The sequence below is a fragment of the Trichogramma pretiosum genome, unplaced genomic scaffold, assembly GCF_000599845.2.
Source record: "Trichogramma pretiosum strain Unisexual culture from Peru unplaced genomic scaffold, Tpre_2.0 scaffold39, whole genome shotgun sequence".
In the NCBI taxonomy this organism is placed as follows: Eukaryota; Metazoa; Arthropoda; class Insecta; order Hymenoptera; family Trichogrammatidae; genus Trichogramma; species Trichogramma pretiosum.
The window spans coordinates 27,923-55,511 of record NW_019640828.1 but is presented as its reverse complement, the minus strand read 5'-3'; the positions used below and the strand labels follow the sequence as shown (position 1 = coordinate 55,511).

The 27,589-nt window shown below is 41.6% G+C and overlaps 3 protein-coding genes across 6 annotated transcripts in view; 1 reads left to right on the top strand and 2 right to left on the bottom strand.

Moving 5' to 3' along the window:
• Positions 1–397: 397 nt before the first annotated feature.
• On the bottom strand, positions 398–6,213 carry LOC106659523 (zinc finger protein Dzip1). 3 transcript variants are annotated; one of them, XM_014382102.1, is made up of 11 exons: positions 5,677–6,213; positions 5,423–5,519; positions 5,184–5,337; positions 4,662–5,020; positions 4,273–4,587; positions 4,080–4,205; positions 3,003–4,004; positions 2,727–2,916; positions 1,831–2,629; positions 1,638–1,758; positions 398–1,563 (listed from the first exon to the last, which is right to left on the bottom strand). In XM_014382102.1, the coding sequence occupies exons 3-11, from the start codon at positions 5,302–5,304 to the stop codon at positions 1,288–1,290; spliced, it is 3,309 nt and encodes a 1,102-aa protein (XP_014237588.1). In that variant the 5' UTR covers positions 5,305–5,337; positions 5,423–5,519; positions 5,677–6,213; the 3' UTR covers positions 398–1,287. The 3 variants fall into 3 exon arrangements, with proteins under 3 accessions (XP_014237588.1, XP_014237591.1, XP_014237590.1); XM_014382105.1 differs by lacking the exon at positions 5,423–5,519; XM_014382104.2 differs by lacking the exon at positions 5,677–6,213 and having other exon boundaries at positions 5,423–5,618.
• A 1,592-nt stretch (positions 6,214–7,805) lies between these two features.
• The window catches only part of LOC106659632 (probable multidrug resistance-associated protein lethal(2)03659), a 35,625-nt gene continuing 15,841 nt past the window's right edge, over positions 7,806–27,589 (top strand). Inside the window, exons 1-4 of one of the 2 annotated variants that reach the window (XM_014382273.2) lie at positions 7,806–8,041; positions 8,495–8,605; positions 8,685–8,840; positions 18,644–20,159. In XM_014382273.2, coding sequence (XP_014237759.1) covers positions 7,968–8,041; positions 8,495–8,605; positions 8,685–8,840; positions 18,644–20,159 — 1,857 coding nt within the window. In that variant the 5' untranslated portion in view covers positions 7,806–7,967. Of the gene's footprint in view, positions 8,042–8,494; positions 8,606–8,684; positions 8,841–14,753; positions 14,831–18,643; positions 20,160–27,589 lie in introns of those variants that run through there. The other variant, XM_014382274.2, reaches the window with a different exon arrangement.
• Positions 24,729–27,076, bottom strand: LOC111694590 (S-phase kinase-associated protein 1-like). The gene is made up of 3 exons (XM_023463307.1): positions 26,976–27,076; positions 25,735–26,001; positions 24,729–24,992 (listed from the first exon to the last, which is right to left on the bottom strand). Exons 1-3 carry the CDS (start codon positions 27,003–27,005, stop codon positions 24,873–24,875), a joined length of 417 nt encoding a protein of 138 aa, XP_023319075.1. The 5' UTR covers positions 27,006–27,076; the 3' UTR covers positions 24,729–24,872.

The window sequence follows — 27,589 nt, the reverse complement described above, 5'->3', positions numbered from 1 at the left end:
ATGGTCCTGATCGGCGGGCCCGCGTTCTGCGAGGTGATGGTTCGGCCCGACCGACTCGGCCGTACGCCGCTGCATCTGGCGGCCAAGCACAAGTTCCGCGACACGATGAAGTTCATTCTGACCTGGTTTCGAGACTCGTGGCAGGAGCCGCTGGGCGGAGTGGCAGCCAACGGCAGCTCGGCCCTGCACACGCTGCTCGACGCCCTGAAAGAGGGCGAATCGGGCGCATACTTTTACGAGGTGATACAGCTGATGCTGAGCCAGTGCGGGAATCTTCTGTGGGTGGGCGACAAGCACGGGCGCACGCCGCTGCACATCGCCGCGCAAAATCACCAGGACATTATCGTGAATTGTCTGATGAAATATTACAGGTGATAATGAAGTGTGGTGAGCTCGCTTTGACTTTAGTCACGTTCTTTATTTTGGTCACTCGAGTTTATTGAAGCTATTTGGATTTTACAGATGAGAGAATGGGGATGATTACAGTATCATCTCGATGTACAGTATTGAGAACGTCGATTATATTCTGAGAATATGTATATTTCATTGTAAATAGCATAAAACAATATTTACATAGTACTTTCTGTTGTTTCGATGAAATCATTTGTGATTAGTTTGGTGCCGTTTAGAATTGATAATTTTAAATAATACTTGGTTCGAGACTTAAGCTTGACTTCCACAAGGCAATTATAGGAATTTTCTATTCCTAAATAACTTGTTTTTGTATTTATACTGCAGTACCTAATTCTTTGAATTTTACATTAGTGAATAAAGAATTTTAGAATACACGTTATTGTTTTAATTGATTTGTGCACATACATTCACATGTAGATGAATATTTGTCTTATGCTATTAAGCATAATGTTAACTGTAAACTTTTAATATCATATGTAAAACAATTTCAGTGTTGTTGAAATATTCAAATAATGGACGGATAAAACATGGCAACACTAGTATAAATAATCTTTGGTACACATTCCAAAAACTAGAAAAGTAAAGATTAAAATGCATCCATGCCTAGAACTAATTTTTTTATAAACAATTTCTCCTCAAAAATGTTAATAGAACTTATTCTTACATTTGTGCTAACATTTTTGGTCTACACACTTATAGTTATTACACTTTTTTTCTTGAGTATACTAACGTTTGACGTAAAAAAATAGATAACATTGCACTCACAACCTATCTGTACTAGTGAACTCAACGATATTTTACACAAAAGTCAACTGAAGCACAAAAAAATGGTAAAAATAGATTACATCAAAATTAATGCTATAAAGTCTTTGATTAAGTAAATGCTAATAATTCTCCTACGTCAACGTTTAGATCCAAATCTTTGGTATCAGATATTTGTCTGCGCGGGGCAGGCCTGGGTGTATGTGACACATTGATACGTGGTTTAGGTTCCATATGACTAGATAGAGTTTCCAAAATTGAACTTGTTATGGCTGTGGTACTCTGAGTGCTGTAAGCCATGTCGCTATCTCTACTGCCCGTGACTGATGGCCTTGAAGAAAACATTGCTTCAACAGAGTTAGTTGGTTTTCTTCTTGAGGCTTCAAGCTGCAATTACAAAATTTTATTTTGGTAACATTTTTTTTCAATACCAATGAAAAATATCAAAGTTAGTTATTCACCTTTTCCTGAATTTTTCTGGAAATTTCAGCAATTTTTTCACTTTGAGAAGTTTTAAGTTGAATATTTTCAGTACTCGATGATCTATCGTTACTGGATAAAAATTCATTTTCTTCTGGTACACTGATTTACAAAAAAGAAAATCCATTCAATAAGGCAAATTCAATCTTCAAATGTGAGAAAATATTTACACACCTGAATAACTTGCTGTTCCAGTCTCCATCACCAATCTCTCTCTTTTCCGCGTGGCTCGAGTCCCTGAATTCTTCGAAAGACCTGGTCACATCGGCACTCTTGATCGGACTGGCATCGTCTTTCTCCAAATCGAATAATACTTTTTTCTTCACCATATTGCTCATGGTACCGCTGCCACCGCCACCACCGGTGGTCGACTTCAGAACGCTTTTACTGCTGTTTTTCGGCGAGGCCCAACTCGGCGGCTCCGATTGCCTGACGGAGGTCTCGTGGCCGAGGAGGCTCGTCGCCGACTCCTGCATCGTAAAAGCGTACGAGTCCTGCAGCAGATTACGCGCGTTCATGGACGGCGTCGACGTGACCCTCGTAGCAGCGCCATCCGGCTTGTTGGTGGGCTGCTTTTGCTGCTGTTGCTCCTCGATGTCCCTTATGAAGTCCTCGATGCTCTGATAGTTGCGTTGCTGCTGCTGACCAACACTACCACTACCACCTCGAGCTTTTATAGGCTCCATGACGATGTCGGCCAGCTGCTGTTGTTGCTTGTAGTGTGCTCGTATGCTGCTGGCGATGCTGCTGCCCCCGTCGTCGCTCGATAAGCTCGTTTTGCGCAAGGGCGAGGACGTTTCGTTCTTTTCTCGCTTGGACCTGGATGAGCCCTCGTTGAGAGCTTGTCGCTTGATATTTTGAATATCCTGATTCGTTGGTTTCTTAGGCAGCAGCTCGAGACTGAGACGACGCTTGGGTACATTCGTGTCTCGCGGAGATGATTTTTTCGGGCTAATAACGGGCGTAGGCGTTTCTAAAAAAGAAAAAACATTGAAATGTTATTATTGCATAATTCAACAAATTCAACTAATAGTAAATCAAAACGAAAATTCATCAACAACTCAACAAACCATATCCCTTGGGAACCTTGAATTCCTGAAAAGCTTTCAGCGCCTTCGACTTGACGTTCTTCATAGCCTTGTTCAAGAATGACTTCTTCTCCGGTTCGTTGAATCGCTTGGGCGACTTTTGATGACTGAATATCTTCTTCGTTAGCTCCTCCAAGATATTCTTTTTTATATGCTCGTACTTGGGAATCCCCTGTAGCAAAAAAAAAAAAAAAAAAAACAAAAAACGAGTAGCGTATATATTCATAAAAAAGCTCTATTATAAAGCTCGCCACTCACCTTCAAAGCCATGGCCTGCTGGTGCTTGATACTCTCCATCTTTTGCTTGTAAGTGGCCACGGGGATGCCCGTCCACTCAGGATCCAGGCCCATCTCCCTGAGCTTGTCCTCGAACTCCTGACGGATCTCCTGGCGCACGACGCCGAAGGTGGCGGCAGTGGTGCTGCTGCTATTGGTGTTGGTGGTGGTGACGATCGACGATTTTCGTTTCGCGGTTATCTCCTCGTTATTGTCCTCTTGGTCCATGGGCAAATTTTGTGCGTCGAAATCCGAGTCGTCGTCGTCGTCGTCGTCGTCGTCGTCGGTGCTCTCGGTGTGCGTGGCCGAGGACTCGCTCGTCTCCTCGTCCGAGTCCTCGTCGGTCTCCATGTCCGATCCGGACACGCTGCTGGTCTCGCTTTTACCGGACTCGTCCAGTGACGAGTACTTGTTGCCTCCTCGGACGGTCTTTTTGTGAGGCTTGATTTTTTCCGGCTTCTTCGCGTGGCTCTTGGCTCGAGACAGGCTCGATTCTTTGGTGTTTTCCTCTGCCTTCAGCCTCGGGACTTCGGTTTTTTTTGGTAATTTCGTCGCGGCCTTGATGCTGTCGACTGTGGCGTCGGCGAAACTTCCTCCTCGCAACCGGTGGAATGTTTGCTGTTGCTGCTGTTGCTGTTGGTGCTCCGTCAGGGCGCCCGTGCTCGTGACGACGACCGCCGTGGTGGCTGCATTTCCGCCGATGACATGGCTGTTTTCCGCCGCGTAATTTCGCTTCAGACTGCTGAGCCGCTCGCTCTGCTCGTGCAGCAGCCTCGACTGATCGCACGACTGCCTCTCTAAAAAAGACACCTTCTCCTCGTACTCGGTCTTGGTGCGATTGGCCGACTCCTGGGTGAGTTTGAGCTCGGCGAACAGGCTCTCGATGTCGCGCCGATGCTGCTGCTCGAGCTGCTCGAGCTTCGAGCGCCAGTGGCTCTCCTGCTGGGCGAGCTTGAGCTGGACCTCGTTGGAATTGGACGTCAACTGCGAGCGAGCGAGAGGGAACGTGAAAGAAATTATCGAGCAAAATTTTCGAGGATAATTTATTGAAGTATTTACGTGATCGTGAAGTTGATTTTTCAGTCGCTGTATCTCGTTTTCCTGATGATTCATCAGTTCCTTGATATTTTCTTGATTAACTTCCGTCTCTTGTTGATTGATATTGCTGTCTTTCTTTTTGATATTCTATAGAAGAAAATAAAATTTTTTAATTTCTTTTCTTAGCTAAAAAAAAAAATAAATTATAATGTACCCTTATTTCAGTAAATAACATTGACTTCAAATTGCTTATTTCCTCTTGATACTTTCTGTACTGTTCGTCCTTGTTCGAATCGTCGTCGTCGTTAGAAATTTTCTCCTTGATTTTCGCCTCGCTGTGAATCACTCGCTCGGTTTGATTCAATCTCTCCTTGAGAGTCTTGATCTCGTTGTGCAGCTTTTCCGTTTCGGCTCGATACTCGTCTTGCACCAAGCTGCTGGTCGAAAGATTGGCGAGATGAGCGTGACGTCGGAAGAGATGAGCGTTCGCGAATGACGCTGATACAAAAGTCTTTGGGCAGTGAGGACACTAAAAGTAATATTAAACATTTGCATTTTAAGATTTTTAAACATGCTATAGTAGAGAAATAATGTGTAAGTTACTTTGTGTATTTCTCCATGACTTTCAGATTTCATATCTATGCTTTTCTTATCTTTTATTTTTTCTTTAATTTCTTTAATGACGTTCTGCTGCTGATCAACTTCTTCTTTTAGTTTTACATTTTCTTCCAACTTGTATTTGAGTTCTTCCTTTAAGATCACAACGCTTTGATCCAAGTATTGCTTACAGTATAAAAGATACTCTACAGCGAGCTGGGACAAGCGAAAGAGTTTAACAAAATTTGGGTCCAAGATCTTCACATCGTATTCGCTATCTAAACAATAATCAACAACATTGTTAACATTCTCATCGACTGTATTGAAGTCTCGCTCTCTTATCACTCTATCTATGTCAATTGAACCTGTGAACAAAAAAATATGGATCAACTATACATTCATTATTACCTGGAAATTTTAAACTTAGTAATAACATCTTGAGATAAATGGTATTGTAAGCACCATATAATTCATGTGCTATTTGACTTCTCATTAGCCCAAACTACAATGTAATCTTATGATACTCACTGATGCGGTTCCAGTCAACGCGCACTCTTGACGTATGACTATTGAAGTAGAATCCTGATTCGCGAGCTAGTTTTGGAAAATCATGGCACCAATTGGAGGTGCTTCTCAAGGTAAATGCCATTTATGAATTCACACAATCTTGCAGCAGCTGTAACTATTACGCACACACATTAAATTATGTCAAATTATTTTTTGTTTGCAATGTTGTTATAAATAAACAAACATGAGAGGGTACTAACCTAGGAAAGCGCGTATGCAAACAATAACTTGGCAACCCCATCACACACACACAGCAGAATAAGCAGCCTGACGTACACTCAGCGAAAGGGTTGGCATCTATAAAAAGATAATCAATGGATAGTCTATACGTATGTATATGCTATGCTTAGGGCAATAGACACTACAAGCGAGTGTGACGCAGGCGTGCGTGCTCTATATGTGTCAGAGTTCACAGGTATCATATAAGTGTACACAATGCAGAAATGCCACAAACCTATAATCGAAAGAAAGGACTAATGCTGCTGCCGCAGTCCAGCCACTGCTGCTGCCTGCGTTGCCGCCGCCGTATCGTAATAAGCCGCGGCTGCCACCCGCGCCGATGACGACGACGACGATCCATTGGTAACGGGGTTCAGGAAAAATAAAAACATTGGATATTCACGGAACAACGCAGTCACTGCAGTACACACACCTGCGGGCTGATAACGTAACAGCAGCACTACTGGAGGCAGTCGCTCAACTATGCGGAGCTGCTGCTGCTGCTGCTGCAGGCTATCGCCACCCTTTGTACGACGATAATAATAATGGGCAACGAGCCTGCGTCACCTGTGCGATACGTACAGTATACGCGGATGTGTGTGTGTGTGGGGGTAGTAGCCACCACCACCACACAAGCTCCGTCAGAAATCAATCGATAACTCGAAACTGCCGGCTATATGCAACTGCACGTTTTTTCTTTTTCGTCGTTGATACGCTCGATGCGCCTGCATTTCAACGAATCTACATGATAACTCGTCCCGTGCGGGTCTCGCAATCGCGTGCTCATGCAGCTTGTTTTGAGTTTCGACTTGTGTAACGTATCCGCGCACACGCGTCGTCTGCTCCGACGCGCCAGATAATAACACGTAGCAGACGATGATTTTTGAAATGCTTATATACATAGAGACTGTGTAACTGTCAAACGTTCGGAGAAATCGAATACGAGCGGCAACGGTCGCTGAACGAATTATCGGGACTCGAGATCGCCACGTAGTTTTTTTTTTTATTATTCGTTTCAATCGACGTCCAAAACGTAATCGAGGCTAGAGGATCGTTGCAATTAGGGACGCAACGACGATCGTAATCTTTTTTTTCGTTTTGTTATTAATCTTTCGATCGCTGCTGCCGCGGCGCGTCCAAGCTTTTATGTTATATATGCAGTACAGCATGGGAGCCGCATAAGAGCCGTTTGTTTGTAAATTGAAGACGATTGAGCGTACAGCCACGTGTCATTTATGACAATGGGTATTTATCGTGTACCAATAAAGACGAGCGGGATTCGTATTAATCGAAAGGGGAGATTTTTGCTCGTACATATGCATCGAGATATCGCAACACGATACAATACGCACATAATGGCATCGGAATTTTTATCGCGCTGCGATGCAAAACTTTTGCTACATACATATAATACGAGTTACAGAAACGCGCATAACGCGAAACGTGCGACGGCACGTGCTGCGCGCGTAAAAGGTCAATTATCGTGCAGTAATGCAACGAAATTGATGAAAAAAAGGAAGAATATTATGAATTCGCGGTGTCATCGAATTTTGCAATATCATATGCGCCGTAACGCACTACAATAATATTCTTACAATGATATAAAACTGCATCCGAGCTCGCGTGAAAATTTGTCGAAGGAAACAGCTCCGTAATGATCGCTCTATTAATCCGTTGCAGTACTGCTACCGCACCGTTTCCTCATTACCGCGGGTATTTTTCGCGCGTAAACGCGACGTCAAAAGCCTCGAGGAGCCGCAAAAGAGGCACGTAAATGGTCGATAGTGTTAGTATTATTATCGTTACGATACACAGTCACACGCGGCCTAATTATAATGCACGAAACGACGCGACGATTCGAGTACAAAGGAGCACAAAAGAATTTTAAAATTTTCGTTCAATGGCAGCTGGATATGGCAGCTGGAGATTACATCGATTTTTGCTCCTTTGCGCGCTCAGATACAGGGAGAGTCTCGGAGCTGTCCATTGTGGAAAACGGGGCAGGAGGCGGTGGTGACGGTGGTGAATTCCATTCGGCGCGCCTCGCTACACGCACACAAAGGAAGGGGATCGATCGATTTTTTGCGCCATCCATACAGTCCACTTTCTGATATATGTATATATAGCCCATGACGATGACGTAGTGTAGACTGTGTAAGCTCGGGTGTGCTACTACCATATGTGCGTGTGAGACACACATTTATACACGCGTTCTATTCTTACGATATTCACCACCGCGTGGACTGTACATATATATAAGCGTGTGCTTTTAACACATGTGCCGCGCGGACCTACTTCGGAGTCTCGAATGCTATATATGAAAAACGCGGTGGCCATCAGTTGGCGCTCGGCGTGCAACGTGTCGTCGTCGTCGAGCTGCCGCCGCCGCTGCTGCTGTGCAGTTTTAATAAATAATAATAATAATAATAAGTGTCATGTCAGTCACGTGATTCAGAAGAAAACATTTTCCTATACTTAATATTTTTACGGAAAATTTCTACAAATTAGTTAGTTAAATCAATAATCATGGAGGTGAACAAAAAGTACGACAATCCGAGCCCGAGACTGTCGGCCGGCGCACTCAGCAAACTGACGTTCTGGTGAGTTTACGCATATATTTTTTGTGTTTTCAACATAAATGAAGCCGCGCGTGCTGCTTTGTCGCTGTTTCTGCCGCTGCTACTCGATATATATATCATGCCTAATCGCTCGGTCCGCTTGCCTCTATTTGTATACATTATATCTTATGTAAGCTGTGCTCTGTATAGCGATCGCCGCTCGCAATTCTCTCTCTCGCTGTATAGCCGCATGTAATAGCCGCATTATATGGGCAGCTAATTAAAAAAAAAAAAAAATTGCGCAACACGTGACGACGGGCCTTTACATATATTACATACATTGGCCAGTTTTGCCTCGTGTGCTGCTTCGTGTTAATGAGTCTGCGGCTTTTACACATTTATAATATAAATTATGTCTTTTCGTGTTTCGATACTCACGATGACGTTTGCGAATCTCTCGTTCGCAAAACCATGTTTTTTTTTTCTTACATGTAGCTGGCTCAACAAGCTGTTTTGGTATGGAAGAAAGCACGACCTCGAGTTCAAGGATCTGCACAACACGCTGCCGGCCGATCTGAGCGAGCCGCTCGGCGACCGACTGGAGAAGTGAGCTTTTATATACGTTTGTTTTTCGATCGTTAGATTCGTACGTGTACGTATAAAATTTATGTTTATTATGATATAGATTTTGGAAGGAAGAGGTGGACGAGGCGCAGGCAAGCAGCGGCAGCAGGAAAAAGAAGAGGAAGAGGCCGAGCCTCGCCAGGGCCATAAGGAGGACCTTCGGTTGGAGCTTTTTTTACTACGCGGCTCACATACTGTTTCTTACGGTCGTCGTGAGGTAAGATCGATAAGTGCGCGTTGCATATGTATGCATCGAGTACGAATGGGTTTATAGTTTTTATATTATATGTTATATTATATCGTGGGCTTATAGTCCAAGCAAATCCACGAGTTTAACATTGAATCAAAGTTTATTCATTCTAACGATAGATAAAAAAAAAAGCAAAAAATATTAACATCAAAAACATTAAAAAAAACATTAAATAACAAATCATGCTCATCCCGAGTCTTGACCCTCAACCGCCAAGCAAATATTATGCAAATCCCGGTTCATCAGCAGCCCGATTATCTTCTCGCAGCAGAGAATCGGCAGCTCGTTGCGCGTCAGCTCCTGGAAAGGCTGTAGCGCCCAGCGCCGGAAGAATCCTCGCGCGAGCTTCTCGCTCAGATGCAAGGCTATCTTCGGGAGTTTCTCGCAGGTATACCCGGTGCAACCGTCCTGCAAACGGGGATGGCCGAAATTCTGCGACTCGAACGATCTCGCCAGCTCGTAATAGTCCCTGTACGTGACTATCTTGGCCGCCTCCTCGGGTCGCATCCGGATCAGATCGTAGACCGACAGCCTCGGGACTTTCGACGATTCCTTTTTGCGGCTAGGCTTGCATCTTCCGCTTATTTTTCCGCTTCTTATTCGTCTTTCTAGTTCTGCTGAAAAGAGGAAATTCCCAATCGCGATCTCTTCTCTATCCTTCGCAATACATTCGGGATGGACCCTCGGAAGTATCATCAACTTTTTCGCTTGCTCGACGAAGCGCTCGTCGTCCTCGTACCAAGATCTGTCCTGCGCCTCGCGCTCGCTCAGGTAGTACGCTCCCATCCGGGCGAACGTCATCATGACGCGCGACGCGCCGCGCCGATCCAGCTCGTAACCGCCTCTCTTCTCGAGGCACTCGACGACGGCCAGCGCGTTGGCAGCCAGCTCGAACTCGAACGCTTTGTGTTGGTTTATCCGGCTCTTGTCTTTCACCGGACACTGCCAAACGGGCGGCAGCTCGACCAGGGCGGCGTCGGCGCCGTAATCCAGCAGCAGCTCGACCTTCTTCAGATCGAGCCGCTCCACGGCCAGGCCCAGTGGCGTCAGGCCGAGTTCGTCCCTGGCGTCGATCAGCAGCGGCCTGCCGCTGGCCCCGGCGATCCTGAACATGGCCCGCAGCGCGCCGCGATTGGCGCGCATCGCGTGCACCGGCGTACGGCCCCGCTTGTTGGCGCGATTCGGATCCCCGCCGAGTCTCAGCAGCAGCTTGACCGACTCCTCGTCCTTGCCCTCGACCAGATGCAGAGGCGTGTCGCCGGTCCTTTCCACGAGGTCGTTGACGTCCGCCCAGCCGAGCTCCAGGAATTGCCGCACGCGGCGTGGAAAGAAGACGGCCAGCCGGCAGTACATGTGGAAGTGCGAGTAGCCGTCCTCCTCGTCGACGTAATTCGCCCCGTAGTAAATGTGGAACAGATCGTCGAGTATATCACGGCATTCGTCGCTGCGCGGATGCCCATAGTCCGAGGCCAGTCGAGCAGCCAGGTGCAGAGCCGTGGTGCGACGCAGAATCGGCTCGCCCGTCGCCTCGTCCAGTTCGGGCTCGCACCTGTAGCCGGCTAGACGCACGAAATCGATGAATCGATTACCCGCCATTTTGTAATAGATGTCGACCAGATTCAGCGATTCCTGCAGCAGCAGCTCGATCTCCTCGGGCCGAAAGATCTCGCGCAGATCGGGTACTTCTCCTCTCCAGTTCTCGACGAGACGATCGAGACGACTGAGAAATTGCCGTCGCTCCCACGACGACCGCCAATCGACCACGTCGGCGCGCATAGCCTCGATCTCCGCCAGCTTGTCCGGGATAGGCTTCTTCTTCGTCATCTTTTTTATTTGGCCTCGCGAGCGCCGTGCAGCGGCTCCGAACCTACTGTCTGGGATACGCTGGCGACCCGGCGCGCGGCTTCTCCTCGTGCGCGGCTCCGACAAAAAGACCCGCAGGTTGTGCGGCTCGTCGTCCGAACTGGCCATTTTCCTTATTGCGACGCGTTGAATACTTTGGTTTTACACCGATTTAACGAGAATCGCCGATTGCTGTTTCGAGGCGTGTATAAGTTCGACGTTTAACCGACACACCGTATACGCTTTATTTACGTTTGAGACTGAACGAGAGACTGTTGTAAGAGACTGAGTTGCCTGTACGACGATACGCGACGTAAGAGGACAAGTTTACGAGGCACAGAAGTGTTTGGATGCGAGACAAGGGTGGGACTTACCGAACCACGTGACCCGACGATTCGAATCGAACGGAATGAAATATGAATTAACGTAATTTTTAGCTTTATTTAGACGAGACTGTAGAATTATTAATGTGTCAGACAAATTGCGGCCCACTCGAGGTGGGTGAATTTTTCAAAATTCAAAAAGTTATAAGTACTCGTAGTATTGAAATGAGATTTTCAAAATAAAACAATTATGAGAGCTTTCAATAATTACGAAAACAAACTTTATTAAATTTTACGCTAAAATGATAATTAAAATACAACTTTTCTTGCTTCGGTTGAGCGAATATCGCCTGTGAACTTTTGTAATCCATAGATTGCTTCAATTAGGCTTTTACATTCAACGAAAATAATGAATTTTAAGCGTTACTTGCTTTTAGACGCCTTGGAAGGAGTTTGATTTTATTTTTAGACGTGTAATAAAGGCGTTACGATCCTTTTTTAAATAAAATTTTTCATACGAATCAGTGATTTTTTTCTCGATCAGAATCGAATAAGTGCTTAGAATTAGATCGAGGAATACGCGTGAATTTTTCCAGCATATTTAGATTTTTAGATATCACTTTTTTCGTATGGGTGGGAAATTTTATGAGGTATACGATGACAAACAGTATATACATATTTTTTTATTGTTTTCCGGTCTGCAATCGTCAAGCAACTGTTTCGAGGTAATTTCGGGTACTCACTCACCTTCTTGTTGACTGTATACTCTTTCAATGAGACTGTGGCATATTTTATTTAATAATATTTATATTTTTCATGATGGTCTCGATTAATTGCTGTGATACGATGATTCACTTTATTTTGATTCATTGGATTAATACAGTAAAAATACAACTTCAGCATTACATTACGAGCTTCGGCCCGCAGCAATGGAGCAAATATTGAATAAATCTTCGTTCGCCAGCTGCTCGATGATCGAAGCACCGATGTCGATCGGTAATTTTCGGTGCGTCAGCTCCATAAAAGAAACCAATCCCTGACGTTGATAAAAGCCTCTCAGCAGAAAATAACATTTTCTTCATCCCATGCTCGAAAGTACGTTCTTTCACCTTCGAATTCGGGGACGAAAGTAATACTTTTGCTCCCCGACAATATCGCGCGAAAGTTATTATCTCCATGACTACGGCAACCTACATTTCAATTATCGTTTGGTTTCGACTATGCAATAGATGAATTATATTGATTTAGTTTATGACGTACATATGCCAGATTGAATAAATATTATAAGACTAACAATTCTATGAAGTATCAAAATTGAACAGCCATAATTTAACGTACACATTTCATTACATTCAATTCCAATCCGAAATTTAAATCGTTAAAGATGGTAGTTGGAATAAAAAATGAGATGTAAGAGAACAAAGACAGTCAAAATATGTTAATTTTTATAATATATTTTGAAAAATTCTTTCAACTTTAAACGTTATTCTAGGTTACTCAAGTTTCTACTCGTCTACCTCAGATTGAGTGAATTACTTAATTGAAATTTTCATAATTTTACAAAATAAATGTTTAATTGAATACAACTTAAAATCGGAACAAGGAGAAAACATACGGTACTAATTCATGCTTATACTTTACGGAATCGTTTGTATTTTATTAATGCCATACTTATCTATGATTTACAAATATTTATTAATAATTTAAGTTATGTACTAATAAATATTATTATTGATGGTATTTTTTGCAAAGCCCGCCGTCGACCAGCAGCCCTCGCTGCGCTCGGGCCGCAAATGTCGGCGGGCTTTGCCATGTAAGCGTAAATTCATGGATACAATTTTTTTTAATAAAATATTTCTTAACTATGTTAAGCAAACGTACTTTCGAGCGGGGATAAAGAAAAATCGTATACGCGACTCGGGACAAAAGTCAAACGCCCGTCTCTGCGAGCTTGCACCCTCGGCTTCGCCTCGGGTGCATAACCTCGCAGGGACGGAAGTTCGACTTTCGTCCCTTGTCACGTAATATACTATTTCCGCTTGTGCATCGCAAAATAAAAATTATTATTATCGAAGAAAACAAAAATGAATTTTTTGCGAAAAGTCTGTGGATGACATTGGCTGCGCAGTGCGTATGCTCCAAAAGCTCACCCAACGTTCACTGTAAAAAAGCTTGAACTGTAGGAGTCTTCTTCGACCCTTTTTAGGCTTTGTACGTATATGTTGGGTTGTTGCAGCGTGCGAAAGACTACGCGTGCTCCGATGAAGGAGACGAGTCCACACTCGGATGCTGGATATTTCCCAGACTGCCAGGATCTTTGCTTCGTCCAGGACTGTAGGTAGTGGAAGGTCGTTGCTTTATATAGGCTTAAAAGTAGTCGTTGTAAGTTCTGCATATAATCTTCAAAAATACCATTTTTAAAATGAAAAAATAAAAAAAAATACTCGAAAAAGTTCTGAGAAAAATTCGCTCGAGTCGAGTCTCTCCGAAATGAAAAAAATTGCAATGTTAAAAGGTACGACGATAAAAAAAAAATCGTTTCGAGGTCGATTCAGGTAATTTTTGGTACTCATTCACCTTCTTGTCGACTTTAATTTTTCAATGAGACCGTGGCATATTTTATTTAATATTTATTTTTTCTGTATATATGCATAAATAACTCGATGGTCTCGATGATTTACGTGTGGTACGATGATTTATTTAATCGATTCATTCATTTGTAATTATAAATCTTTTGCGTTACAGAGCTATGACCAGCAACCGACAAGCAAAAATTCAATAAATCTTTATTATTCGTTATCTCCTCGATGATCATGTCGCAGCAGAGAATCGGCAGTCGATGGCGCGTTAGCTCCATGAATAAATCCAATCCCCAGCGCCGGTAAAATCCTCTCAGCAGTATCGAAGCCATCCTCTTCTCGACCGCCAAGTGGTTGTTCTCGGGTACGGAATCCAGCGATCTTCGCGCGATCTTGAATTGCGCGTAAGTGAATCGTTTCGACGCCTTCTCGATTGGTAACCGCATGAGATCGTCGAGCGACAGACTCGGACTTATCTTTATCTTTCTCGCTTTGCTAGCGAACTTTTCCTTGTCGTACCAACGTTTTACGCGATCCGGAATCTCGTCGAGCAATCCGTGCTTGGCGAAAAACTTCATGATGGTCAAGGCGTCGCTTCGGCTCGTTTCGTAGCCTTCGCTCTCCAGGCGCTGGACGACGCCGAGAGCGCCGGATAACACTTCGACTCTCAATGCGCTCGTTATTTTTTTGTATGATCCATATGGTTTGTATGCTTCGTACAATTTAACGTGATCGTCGAAGTCGCTCTCGGCGGGGAAAACGAAGCTGGACAGATCGGCGCCGTTATTCAAAAGCACACCGACCACCAAAGGCAAGAGATTCGCCACGGCCAATTGCAGCGGTGTACGGCCCCGATTATCCTTCGCCAACACCTGCACCGGTCGATCGACTTCTTTGCAGATCTCGAAGAATATTTTCGCCAAGCCGTCGTTGTCGTAATTGTCATAAATGCTTTTCATAGGCGGCGATTGTAGTATTTTTTTCCACTCGAAACTCAAATTGTTGTATTCCAGGTGGTGCAAATCCGGCGGCATCGAGACTCCGTTGATCTTGACGAACAGATCCGACGCGTTGCCGTCGTAAAGCTCGTACCTTTTGCAGACAAGGTGCAGAGGCGTCTCTCCTTCGGCGTTGACGACGTTAGGATCGGCGCCGTGTCTGAGCAGCAATTCGATCAAGTTTTTCCGGCCGTGGAGCAGAGCCAAGTGCAACGGTGCGTTTCCCAATTTATCGCGAGCGTCGAGTTGCAACGTCACATTCATTTCGTCGTTAACTTTGAAGAATAGCTCGGCCAAGTCTCCTCTCTTGCAGAGGACGTGGAGAGGCGTCTCACCTTCGGCGTTGGCGATATTAGACGATGCGCCTCGTCTCAGCAGACATTCGGCTGCCTTTGCGTTGCCCGACTGCAGAGCCAAAACCAGCGGAGTCCGATCCTGTTTGTCCAGGACATCGACCAGCACCGGCCGATGTATCTCGTCGCAGACGTCGAAGAACATCTTCGCCCAGTCATCGTCGTCTTTTTTATAATTGCAAACGACGTGCAGCGGAGTCGATCCCTCGTCGTTGGCCAGAATGGGATCGGCGCCGTATCTCAGCAGTAACTCGACCGCGTCCTTCTTCTTGCCCTTGAGAGCCAGGTGCAGCAGTGAATTACATGTTTTTGGCGCGAGACGGTTGGGTTCCTGGCCAAGCTCGAGGAATTTCTTCACGACGTCGTCACAGCCATTTATGCATGCCACATGGAAATGCGTCAATCCTTCCTCGTCGACGTAATTCACGTCGAATCTATCGTAAATTCTAAAAAGATCAGGGATTAGGCTTGTTTCATTTTTCCAAGCTGCACGATGAATTGGTGTGGTGCGACGCAATAATGGTTTTTCGTCTTCATCAACTATTGGCTCGTCCTTGTAGCCGGTCCTGATCACAAAATCGATGAATATTTGTTTTCTTTCGTTACAAGCCATGCGATTTATCGAATCGTTGAGAAGACGCTCGATCTCATCGGGCTTAAAGATATCTCGCAGATTGGGAAGTTGATCATTCCAATTTTTGATCAAACGTAAAATTTGATCGAGTAGTTGACGTCGCTCGCGTTTGACCTCCCAATCGATATTTTGCAACGATAATCTCTGTAATAGAACTAATTTTTCCTCGTCTTTGTAATCGCAAATGTTGCCTTCTCCGGGTCGACACATTTTTTACACACATACACACACACAATCACTTAAATAACTTTACAGAAATCACTTGTTGCATTTAATACTTTGAACACAAAACCTACGATCTTTATTTTGCTCTTTATTAAATGAAAGTGCAAAATGTCGGCGCAACGCTGTAAGTCTCGTACGAAGAGGTGCGAGCTACTGTGGGATCAGCGGTACATATGGAGCTATTGTATCGTGTCGACATTTGTATACGAAAGTATCGATACTAATCGCGATACTTTTTATGCTCGATATATCGATACTTGATAATTTACTGCTTAATATCGAAATTTTTTTTTTAAATTAAAGATAAAAAATGATTGGGAAAAATTATGTGAATTATTTTGAAAATGATAGGGAAGCGTTTGAAAATGCAATTATTGAAATACTTTTATAAAATTTTAAATTCTTGAGATTGTTCTCAGTCTATGAGTTAAATTAAATGATTGAATGAGTCAAGTTAAATGATTGCATAATTAATTTTACTGCAATAATGTATTATGTACGCTGAGAAAAAAAATTCATTGATTCAATGAAATATTTAATCAAATACAATCTATGAAATAATTTCATTGAAATAATCTTTTTTTATTTCATCCAACAAAATATTTAATTGTTTTTACAAAAGTTTCATTGCTTCAATCAATCATTTGATTAAATTGATAGTAAATAAAATATTAAATTAGATTTCATTGAATCAATGAATTTTTTTTCTCACTGTAGTTGCTTCATGGGACATGAAAAACCCAAAGTTATTGAATGTTCTTTTAGCTCAAAATAATTATTAGGAGTAGATGGAGTAATTTGAGTCAAATGATGTGAGCAATTTTAAGTTTTATATTTCATATTTCAAGAGAACGAAACAAGCTATAGCGTTCTGGTAGCCGGGATTTTTTCACGACATATCCATAAGCAAGAATATTGGACTTCTTTAGATTCTTCAATGAGTGAAATAATTGTAAAAATGTTGAAAAAATGTTTTAAAAAAATGGTTTCATCTTATCAAAGAACAGAAAGATTTAATTATAACTCTTGCCTGTAGTAATGTTCACAGCCAAGGCTGCAGCAGAAAAATTTTTTCGATCGAAATTCAATAAGATGCATAAACCAATGTGATTTAATTTGAGAATTTCAACTTGCGTAGGTAATATAGGCTATATGTACGTCAATTTTTGGTATATTACTGTGATTTCTAGTTTAAAAAGAAGTTGAAAAAAGTGTATTTTTCCACTGCGCCAGATGTTCTTTTTACTAATATTTTTATCCATTTTAAAATGTTTTAATTTTAAAGTAGATGTAAACGCTTCATTTAAATTCTCGACGATACATCCTCTTGTCAAAGTATCGATGTATCGGTGGTATCGAAGATCATCAAGTATCGATACACTCGATATCGATACATTAGCTGGGGGGGAAGACAGGGGCCGTTACATCCTGCGATAGTCTCCCCCCTCGTTTGTAATAGCTGCGATTCACGGGAAATTCCACGCGTGAAATTGTAATGACCGATTAGCCATTGAGTGCGTTTGCAAGTGTCATTCAACGAATGAAGTTACGAACGCACTTCAGCATACGGTAGCGAAACAGCGCAAAACAAAAGAAAGTTTGTACTTCAAATGCCGGTATAGGCGCGTGTGAAAGAGTATATAAGCGAGCGAAGAGAAGGATAGCACGCAGAGTTGAGCGAGAAAACGGACGAAAGAACATTTGCTAGGTTACAGCGCACCCAACATTTACTGTAGAAAAACTGAAAAAGCCTCCTCGAACCTTTTTTGGAGTTTGTATATCTGTGTTGCAGCGCGCGAAAGACTGCATGCGAAAGATTCTCTATTCAAACGGCACGGATCCTCGATTCGTTCGGGACTACAGTAAAGCCAGCTGCTTTTGACTCTTAAAATTAGTCATTATAAAATTTGTGTTCAAGGAGGACATTTTCACAATTAAAAAATATACTCGAAAAATGTTGAAAAAAATCACAGCTATTCTTTGACTAATTCTGAGACTATTTTTTTTCTCGGTATTTTTTTACTCGACTCGATAAAAAAATTACTGAAAAAATTAAAGTTTAAAAAATCCATGCATTGTAAAAATTGACTTTTTCTCGTTCAAAAGGCTCTATTTCGCTCACACCTGATGCATATAAAAGTTTCGATTCGGAAAAGATAATGGTAAAAACTAAAACACAATGATATTAGAAAGCAAGCAAATCAATGAATTCAAATTTTTGAAGTTTATTTATTCGATTGATGTACAAAATCTGCCACATTAAACAATACTAGATATTAAAAAATAAAATAAAAAATATGATTATCGGCATTACGATCTTTGACCGGTAGCAGCCAAGAAAATACGCCGTAAATCCTCGGTCTTCAGCTTCTCGATGATTTTTTCACAGCGTAAAATTGGCAACTCATAGCGAGTCACGGAGTCGCTTTGGTCTAGTTCGCATCCTCTTTTCTCAAGACTCTCGACGATGATCAAAGCACCAGCTGCTAGTCCTAATTTAGACATATGATCACTTTTATAGCGCTGCGCTAAAAATTTCTCGAAGTAACTCGCAGTAGGGAAGTTTTATCTCAATATGGTATGAACTCTACGAAAAAGTCGCAAAGAACAGAAAAGTCGTAGAATTTGTCAAGAAAAGTGTATAAATTTTTTAAGATTTTTTCTAGACATACTTGTGATTTTGACTAAACTGTACTGCTTGTACATCTTCAAAATACGCTTTAATTTATTAAACTATCATAACAAATTACAAAAACTTGTCTCACAAAGAATCTTTTAATTAATGTACTTATTTTTTGTTTTTTATCATTTCGCAGAGTCGTGCAGCCGCTGACCCTCGGCATCCTCATCTACCACTTCGATCCGTGCTCCACCACGACGGCCAGCCAAGCCTACCTGCTCGCCTCCGGGGTCGTCCTCATGGCCCTGCTCCAAGCCCTCGTCGGCCATCACTCCAACTTCGGCCAGTTCGAGATCGGCATGCGTCTGCGTATCGCCTGCTCCGCCCTCGTCTATCGCAAGATCACTCGCCTGTCGAGCTCGGCCTCGGCCCAGGCCAGCGGCGGCGGCGCCGTCGTCAATCTCCTCTCGAACGACGTGGCCCGCTTCGAGCAGCTGTTCTACTGCGCCCACTACATCTGGGTGATGCCGCTGCAGGCCTCGGTCATAGCCTACCTGATCTGGCGTCACGTCGGCTGGGCGGCTCTGGCCGGCGTCTGTCTCATGACCCTGCAGACGATCCCTGTGCAGGCCTACTGCGGTCGACTCACGTCGCGCTTGAGGGCCAAGGTGGCGGCGCGCACCGACGAGCGTGTCCTGCTGATGGCCGAGATCATCGGCGGCATACGCGTCATCAAGATGTACACGTGGGAGCGGCCGTTCGAGCGACTCGTGTCGGCGGCGCGCAAGCACGAGGTCGGCGTGCTGCTCGTCTCGTCCTATCTCAAGGGCGTGAATCTGGCCTCGTTCGTCTTCACCGAGCGCACGACCCTCTACGTGACGATACTGGCCTACGTGCTGCAGGGCAACAATCACGTCACGGCCGACAAGGTCTTCACCATGGCCCAGTACTTCAACATACTGCAGCTGACGATGGCGATATTTTTCCCGCGCGCCGTGCAGTGCGCCGCCGAGGCCAAGGTGTCCGTCAGCCGGATCGAGGATTTCTTGCTGCTCGACGAGGTGGAGCCTCGACCGGCCGTCGACGACGATACCAACAACTGCAGCGAAGGTATCTTAATCAAGGACGTGAACGCCACCTGGTCCAGTCGATCGATCGTCAACGCGCTGCACGAGGTCAGCCTCGCAGTGCCCCGCGGCCGACTGTACGCCGTCGTCGGGCCCGTGGGCTCGGGCAAGAGCTCCCTGCTCAAGCTCGTGCTCGGCGAGTTGCGCGCCAGTCGCGGCCGCTGCCAGACCCAGAGCCGGCTCGTGTCCTACGCCTCGCAGGAGCCCTGGCTGTTCGGCGGCTCGGTGCGAGCCAACATACTGTTCGGCGAGGCGTACGACGAGGCGCGCTATCGCGAGGTGCTGCGCTGCTGCGCCCTCGTGAAGGACCTGGACCAGTTGCCGCACGGCGACAGGACGCTGCTGGGTGATCGGGGCGCCGGATTGAGCGGAGGACAGAAGGCCAGGATCAATCTGGCCAGGGCGGTGTATCGCCGGGCGGACGTGTACCTGCTGGACGATCCGCTGTCGGCGGTGGACGCGCACGTGAGCAAGAGCCTGTTCGAGGAGTGCGTGAGGGGCTTTCTCGGCGACAAGACGAGGCTGCTGGTGACCCATCAGGTGCAGTACCTGAAGCACGTCGACGGCATCGTGCTGCTCAATAACGTGAGTTTTTCTAATTTTTGATTTATCGTTGTGTTTTAAAAACGAGTGAAGGGATTTCACGCGTATGCGCCCCTGGTAGAAATGCTCGATATTTTTTATGACTATGCAGTGTTTTGGCCCAAGGAAAAAGTTTTTTTGGGCCCAAAAGGGTTTAGAGAACTAGACGTGTATGAAAAAAAAGTGAAACATTTTTATCAACAATTCATAGTCTAATTAGCAGGCATGAACGGATTAGTCTAATTTTTCCGAAACCTCGCCTTGACTTATACTATTTTTTTCATTTTACCACTTTCAGATTTACAGGTTAAGGTACTCGCCATCTATCGGTGAATGCTTAAAGTGGTATTGTTGTATTTAAGTTGGTTGAAAGTCGGTTTTAATTTTTTGAAAGTGTTCGATCGTCATTTTCAGCTACTTCAAAAGTATTTTAGAACATTTTAAGTTGAGCATGTTTATTTAGAGCATTTTTAGCAGGGTGAATTGACCTCTAATTCACGTTGATTTTTGACGATTTCTAGTTCAATATACTTGTTTATTTAAAAGTAAATTAAAATGTGCAGTGACGGCTTATAGAGCCCGCCAATCATGCTATGGGGTGAAGGCGACAAATTTCGATTTTTTTTAAATACATACTTTTAAAAGGCCTATAGAAAATTATCCAAATAAATCGTTACCAAGTTGAAACTTCAAACTGGTTCATATTTAGAGGACTATGTATATAAACAAATAAATCGGTAACTTAATTAATTGTACACAATATAATTATAAACGATTTTGGCATCATTTCTCGTCACGCTAATCATGTTTATATTAAAAACAAATTAGTTTGAAAATTGCCTTTCCCGATGAAAGAAATAATAATATCAAAAGATCAATTTTACTCATTCAATTTTCGTGACACTAAAATAGAAGGATCTATTTTTCACCGAAATGGATAAAAGTGAGAAGAAATCTGAAGAAGTAGACTCAAAAGATAGTTTGAGCGAACACGTCGATGTTGCTACGAAAATCAAAAAATACGTATGTGATATTTGCCAGGAGGCATTTACACTAGAATCAAGCATGATAATACACCTAGACAAAATTCACAATGAAGACAAAAATTACGCATGTGACCAGTGCGAGAAGAAATTTGAGTTCCGAAGTTATTTGAGTAGACACCAAATGTCAGAACACAAAAGCCGTAATTTTGCATGTGACCAAAGCGAAGAGAAATTTGTGAAAAAAACAAGTTTGTTTACGCATAAAAAATTAGTACACAAAGATCGAAAAGATTTCACGTGCAACAAGTGCGAGAGGAAATTTGAAAACAAATCAACGTTACTCAAGCACAAAAAAATATTCCACGACGTTTTCAAAAATTACTTATGTGAATTGTGCGCCAAGAGATTCGACACTAAATATAGTTTGCTCTTGCACATAAAGAAAATTCACGAGGGTAGCAAAGATTTCACCCCGAAAGTCGACAAAGATTACCTTTGTGACAATTGTGGGAAGAAATTTAGAAAAAAATCGAATTTGCTTTCGCACCAAAAGACAACCCATGAAGGTCATAGAGATTTCAAATGCGAAAAGTACGAGAAAAATTTTGGACAAAAATCGAAATTGATTATACACCAAAAAACAATCCACGAAGGTCGCTATGATTTCCCATGCGATAAATGCGAAAGAAAATTTGTAAATAAATCAAAATTGTTAGAGCACCAAAAAGTAGTCCATGAGGATCGAAAAGATTACGTATATGACAAGTGCGAGAGAAAGTTTGGATTTAAGATAGCTTTGTTGAAGCACCAAAGGGCAGTACACGAAGGTCACAGGGATTACGCATGCGACAAGTGCGAGAAGAAATTTGGGGATAAAAGCAATTTGAGAAGACACCAAAAGACAGTACACGAAGGTCGCAAAGATTATACATGCGACAAGTGCGGAAAAAAATTCGGATTCAAATTTACTATGCTTTCCCACCATAGAACAATACACGAAGGTCGAAAAGATTTCGCATGCGAAAGATGTAATGAGAAATTTGGAAATAAACATAATTTACTAATTCATCAAAAAACAAAACACGAAGGTCGTAAAGATTACGCATGCGACATTTGCGAAAAAAAATTTATACGAAAACAGCAATTGCGCTTCCACCAAAAAATAGTTCACGAAGGTCGCAAGGATTACGCGTGTGACAGTTGTGAGAAGAAATTTGGGGATCCAAGCACTTTGATCAGACACAAAAAAACAATCCACGAAGGTCGCAAAGATTTCGCATGCGACAAGTGCGAGAAGAAATTTGGAAAAAAGTTTAATTTGCTTGTCCACCAAAGAACAATACACGAAGGTCGCAAAGATCACGCAAACAACAATAGCGAGAAAAAATGATGATTGACAATTGTAAATATGTACAGATGCATAGATACTTTAACACATTTTTTTTTAATAATTTGAATAAAAATTGTACCAATCAACTATCATAACACCTCCGATTGTCAGGGTGGTATCTTATTTTTGGTTCCTTTCTTTACCGGCAGCTGTTCATGCAATGAATAGCCGAGAGTTTTTTTTACATCTTATTTGGAACTAAATTTTTGATAAACCTGAAGTAATAATATCATGACCCTGAATTAACCAACCCGCTCGAATAGAAAATTTTGATTAAATATGCTGAAAGACTGATTATTTCTGCCAAGAGACAAGTGATCGGTAATAAACATACGTTCTTCCTGAAAAAACAAATTCTACAATTATATTTCATAATTCTATTTAACCCGAAATAAGTTTTTTACATTGATTCAAAATTATTAAAAGCTCTCATGATTGTTTTTCTTTCTATTAGTAACTTTATCAATCTAAAATCTTATATCAATGCTCCTTGAATTGCGTGAGCGGCAAATGATAGTCTGCATGTAGAGGAAGTGGGGGGGGGGGGGCGGCTCTTTTTCTATTCCGCCACTCAGTATATGACTATTTGTATAATTTTTCGTACGAAAACCGACTAATATATTGATCCAATTGTCATACATATTTAATTAGATATCTGCGGGGGAACCCACGAGAATTTCTGGTCAATCGATATAAAATCTACTCGAATCCAGATAGCTTTCCGAGTGTTAAGGGCTCAAAGGCACCTTTAAATCGAAAAATCAGTTTTATTAAAATTGATTAAAATTACAGAGAAAACAAAATCAGCTGTATAAAAACATCCGTAAGTTGTATAACGTCTTTATGAACATTAAAAATAGAATTTAACATTAAACAATCAAGTAATTCGATCTAAAATTCGAGTAATTAAATTAAAACAAAATTCGAGAAATTCGATTTAATAAATTCAAGTAAATCAATTTACAATAGAAAAAAAAAGAAGCGCTGCAAGATGTGTAACTAAAGTCACATTTAAAGGTGAAAAATTAAAAAAATAAACAAATAAAATAAACCAAATGAAACGTCGAATACTTTTTCGTTTCATCGACAAAAAATCCTATTCGAAAATGAGATGAAAATTTTTTCAATTTTAAGCCCCCTTTGAGCCCTTAATTGATTTTACTAAAACTGATTTTTCGATTTATTCTGTAGTAGATACTTTCTGATTAATTTTTTTCTATTATTTATATTATAGGAAAATGTAACCTCAAAATATTTCAGATTTTTCGGCTCAAGCAATGCACCTTTTAAAGCAAAAAAAATTTTTTTAATGAAACAAATATTAATATGCGATACAGAGTATATATCTGTGGTGGAAAGGGAGAACCGACCAACTCTATTTTTTTCGAAATCGAGTTTATGACATAAAACAACTATGTTTAGTGTAAACTTTGATGTACAAATGCCAGAAAGTCCGAAAATTTAGTCTATCGCTTGGTACAGCACAATGCCAAACCGACCAAGCCCATTTCGTGACAAACGGTGACCGGCCAAACCGACCAAGTCCACCTGTGCGAGCCCCAAAACGCGATATCGAGTCTAAAATATGATGTTCGAACACTGTGTATATCAACTCTCGCGTTATTGGAAGCTACCAGAGTAAAATAAGGCTCAACAAAATTAAAACATTTTTTTAGGTAGATACACATCAATCATCTGTTAATTTGATAAACCTGGCATTTTGATACGTTTTATTAGCTATTTTTTCAAGTTAGCAACATAATAATACGTAATTACTACAAAACCCACAAGAAACATTCATTTTACAAAGCAGAATTGCCGCGAAAGTGGACTTGGTCGCAAACCGTTTCCCGGCAAACCGACCAAGTCCACCTAATCTGGCTCCGCACCTACGCTATCAATTTGATAGATACACTGGTCAAAAGAATTTCGTAATAGGTTAAAATATCACGGGTACAGAGCTCTAGTCATCCGCGTCTAGAGCTACGCGTTCATAGGCAACTTTAAACACGTTTTTCTCGAATACACGAAAAATAGAGTTGGTCGGTTCTCCCTTTCCACCACAGATATAATATATAGAAATTTTATAGTTTTTTTTTCTTTTAAATAAAAATCAGATGTTTCTCAAAAAAAGTCTCAAGCACCGAACGAGCGTAGCGAGTGGGTTATAGCGCTAGTGTTAATTAAGTTATGTTATTTCAATAATTTTTATATCTGTTTTATTTCGACATTTTTATCATGAACAATAATTTTGAAAAAAAGGCATTGACATCATCAGAAGCAGGGGGTGGACGAGCTTCTCTACTTTCGTAACCTTGATTGTGATTCATTGATCAGCACTTATCGTGATTTTGCTTGCAAAAATGTTTTGCTTATTTCTTGGGTTGCTAATTCTAACAAATCTGTCATACATAAATAATTGGCTGCGTCGATAAGATCAAAAAGAGTTTTGAAATCAACCTGTAACATTATTAAAAAAATTATAAGAATTTTGCTGATTTCTCTCAAGTAGTACATATAATTATTGTAAAAAATTGAGATTTTAAGCTTATTTCGATAATTCAAGTTATTGAATGTAATCTTGGTTCATATGTAAGTAAGTGTAGATATTGTTTTGATGACTAGGGCTGTGCGAGTATCTGATTTTTTGAGTTTTACTCAACTCGAACTCGGAGAGTCGAGTTCGAGTCGAGTCGGGAAAATTCGAGTACTCGAGTTTTTTTGGGTACTCGCATTTTTTCGAGTACTCGCAATGTATTTAAATTTGAAGTAAATAAATGAAGAAAAAACAGTCTCAAGTCAAGTGTAATATTCGCAGCGGCTAGAATTGAAAGAAGAAAATAAATTAATAGTACCATACTTCATCACACTTACAAGCATGTACACACAAAGAGAGGGGTCTAGAGACTGTTGATTCGTCATTTATATTTTTAAAACTCGAATATATTGTGAGAATTTAGAAAAACTCGATTACTCGAAAAAACTCGAGTACTAAAAAAATCGAGTACTCGATTCGACTCGAGGAAAAAACTCGACTCGTCGAGTTTTTTTGAGTACTCGCACAGTCCTATTGATGACAGTATTCAGCAAAGCAAACAAAGATATAATTTTTACTCATGTGATTTTCAATTCGAATTTTAAGTTAAAATGTTCAACTTAATTCCAATAAAAAGAATATTAAAACTTAATATTGTTTAAATACCTCTAGAAATTTTTGATCCCATTCTGTCATTCGAATATTTACTTTCTCGACATCTTCTTCTGGCATGGGATCATTTTTATGATGAGTAGCGAATTCAATAACCTTTTTCAGAGTATCAGATTTAATTATTGGTAGAGGAAGAACTTCTTTCAATTCATCTTCGCCTAAACTTTCAGTCATGGTTTTTATCATTATTGAGCGCTGAGCGATTGCTAACTCCACGTCAAAAATGACTCCGTCAGAACTTTGCAAATGCAGGATTGGCCCCTGTAATAAAATTAAAAAAGATATTAGTCAAGTGGTTTACATTTATTCCATTGATTGTAGCAATAGAGTTAGTAATATTATTCTATTTTCACTACCTATACACTTTGTAAACTGAACAACAATAAAAATTCTTGTAAACAAATCAGAATAAATGATAGATATTTATATTTTGTTTCGGAATAGAACCAATAGTTATTAACTGGTAGTATTTGGTAATAATTGTTATCTAGTTAGACTCATTTCTACAATACGTACACAATTATTATGAATAAATATACAATGAAAATTAGTTAATTCGATCACGTTATCAGAAATTTAAAAATACGCCTTCGGTGTATCGGAAGCTGCCTACCCAAATACAAAGACCAATCACAGCACATTTATTTCGAAAGTACGATCGAACCAATACTTGAGTGAGAGCAGATGTTCAACGGATAAAGCCAAGAGGTCGGTCCCCTGATTTTGACAGTTAAAAACAACACGTGCTCATCGCGCGATCAGCTGTCAAAATTTGACGGTAATTATTTTTTATAAAATTGTTTATAAAATACAAAAAATACTATCAATACTTTGACAAAAAGCTTCGTATTGAAAATGTTATTTTTTCTACTTCTACATATGAAATTCTGATTAATTAGGCGATAACCCTATTTCAAAAATAATGAATTCTAACGAAAAATTCAAGTACAGGTTCTTTTTCAATCTTTAACTCAAAAGTCTCTTTGCTTACGAATGAGTTTAACAATCAGAACACGGGTAAAATTATTTATATAGTATATTGCTGCCCTAGACCATAAAAAACAAAATATTCCCAAAGGACTTGTAATTCGTCTCCGAGTCCGTAAAGCACAGGGCTCTCAGGCTTTCTTTTTTCATGGATCAGACCTTTATTCTATCTGATTTTGAAAAAATGCTCTACACACGTTACAATATATGCACGCACAACACATACGACGTCTGAATTAAAAACTTACCTCGCTAGAGTTTTCTTGATTTGAAGCCATTTTGTCAACGAGATATTTAAGCTGCCTTGTTGTTACGTCGCAAGATCCAAACACTCTGAGACTAACGTTTATTTTTCGAATCTTTCATACCCGAAAGCGTCGACGGTCTGCGTCATCTGATGTCGGATAGTGGGGAGAGGCAAAGAGTCATTCGTATAGCGAGACGCTTTCACATGTATATAATATTATTTTTCTTATTATAATTATTTATTAATAATAAGTCACGAAGGACGTGACACCAGCAGTAATTCGGCCACATTTCTTTGATTCTCGTCCAAAACCAAGTGTAGCGAGGTAGCACCTGTTTTTTCCACGAGGTAATTGGGATCTTGTCCGAGTTCGAGAAATTTTTTAACGATTTCTTGGCAGCCAAACATGCAGACCACATGAAAATGAGAGTAGCCGGATTCGTCCGTGTAATTCACGTCTGTTCTACTGTAAATTTTAAAAAGATCATGGACTATGGTTCGGAACTTGAATCTAACCGGGTGATGTACTGGTGTGGTGCGACGCAACGATATCTTGCCGTTCGTATCAACTTTGGGCTCGTCTTTATAGCCGCTGCGAGCCACGAAGCCGATGAA

Bases quoted from the DNA above. Each gene is read 5' to 3' on its own strand.
- LOC106659523 (XM_014382102.1), bottom strand. From the start codon at position 5,304: ATGGCATTTACCTTGAGAAGCACCTCCAATTGGTGCCATGATTTTCCA. The intron at 5,021-5,183 runs GTGAGTATCATA...TTTTGTTCACAG, and splicing joins CGTTGACTGGAACCGCATCA to GTTCAATTGACATAGATAGA. The intron at 4,206-4,272 runs GTACATTATAAT...TTTCTTCTATAG, and splicing joins TGTTATTTACTGAAATAAGG to AATATCAAAAAGAAAGACAG.
- LOC111694590 (XM_023463307.1), bottom strand. From the start codon at position 27,005: ATGGCTTCAAATCAAGAAAACTCTAGCGAG. The intron at 26,002-26,975 runs GTAAGTTTTTAA...ATTTTATTACAG, and splicing joins ATCAAGAAAACTCTAGCGAG to GGGCCAATCCTGCATTTGCA. The intron at 24,993-25,734 runs GTATTTAAACAA...ATAATGTTACAG, and splicing joins GGGATCAAAAATTTCTAGAG to GTTGATTTCAAAACTCTTTT.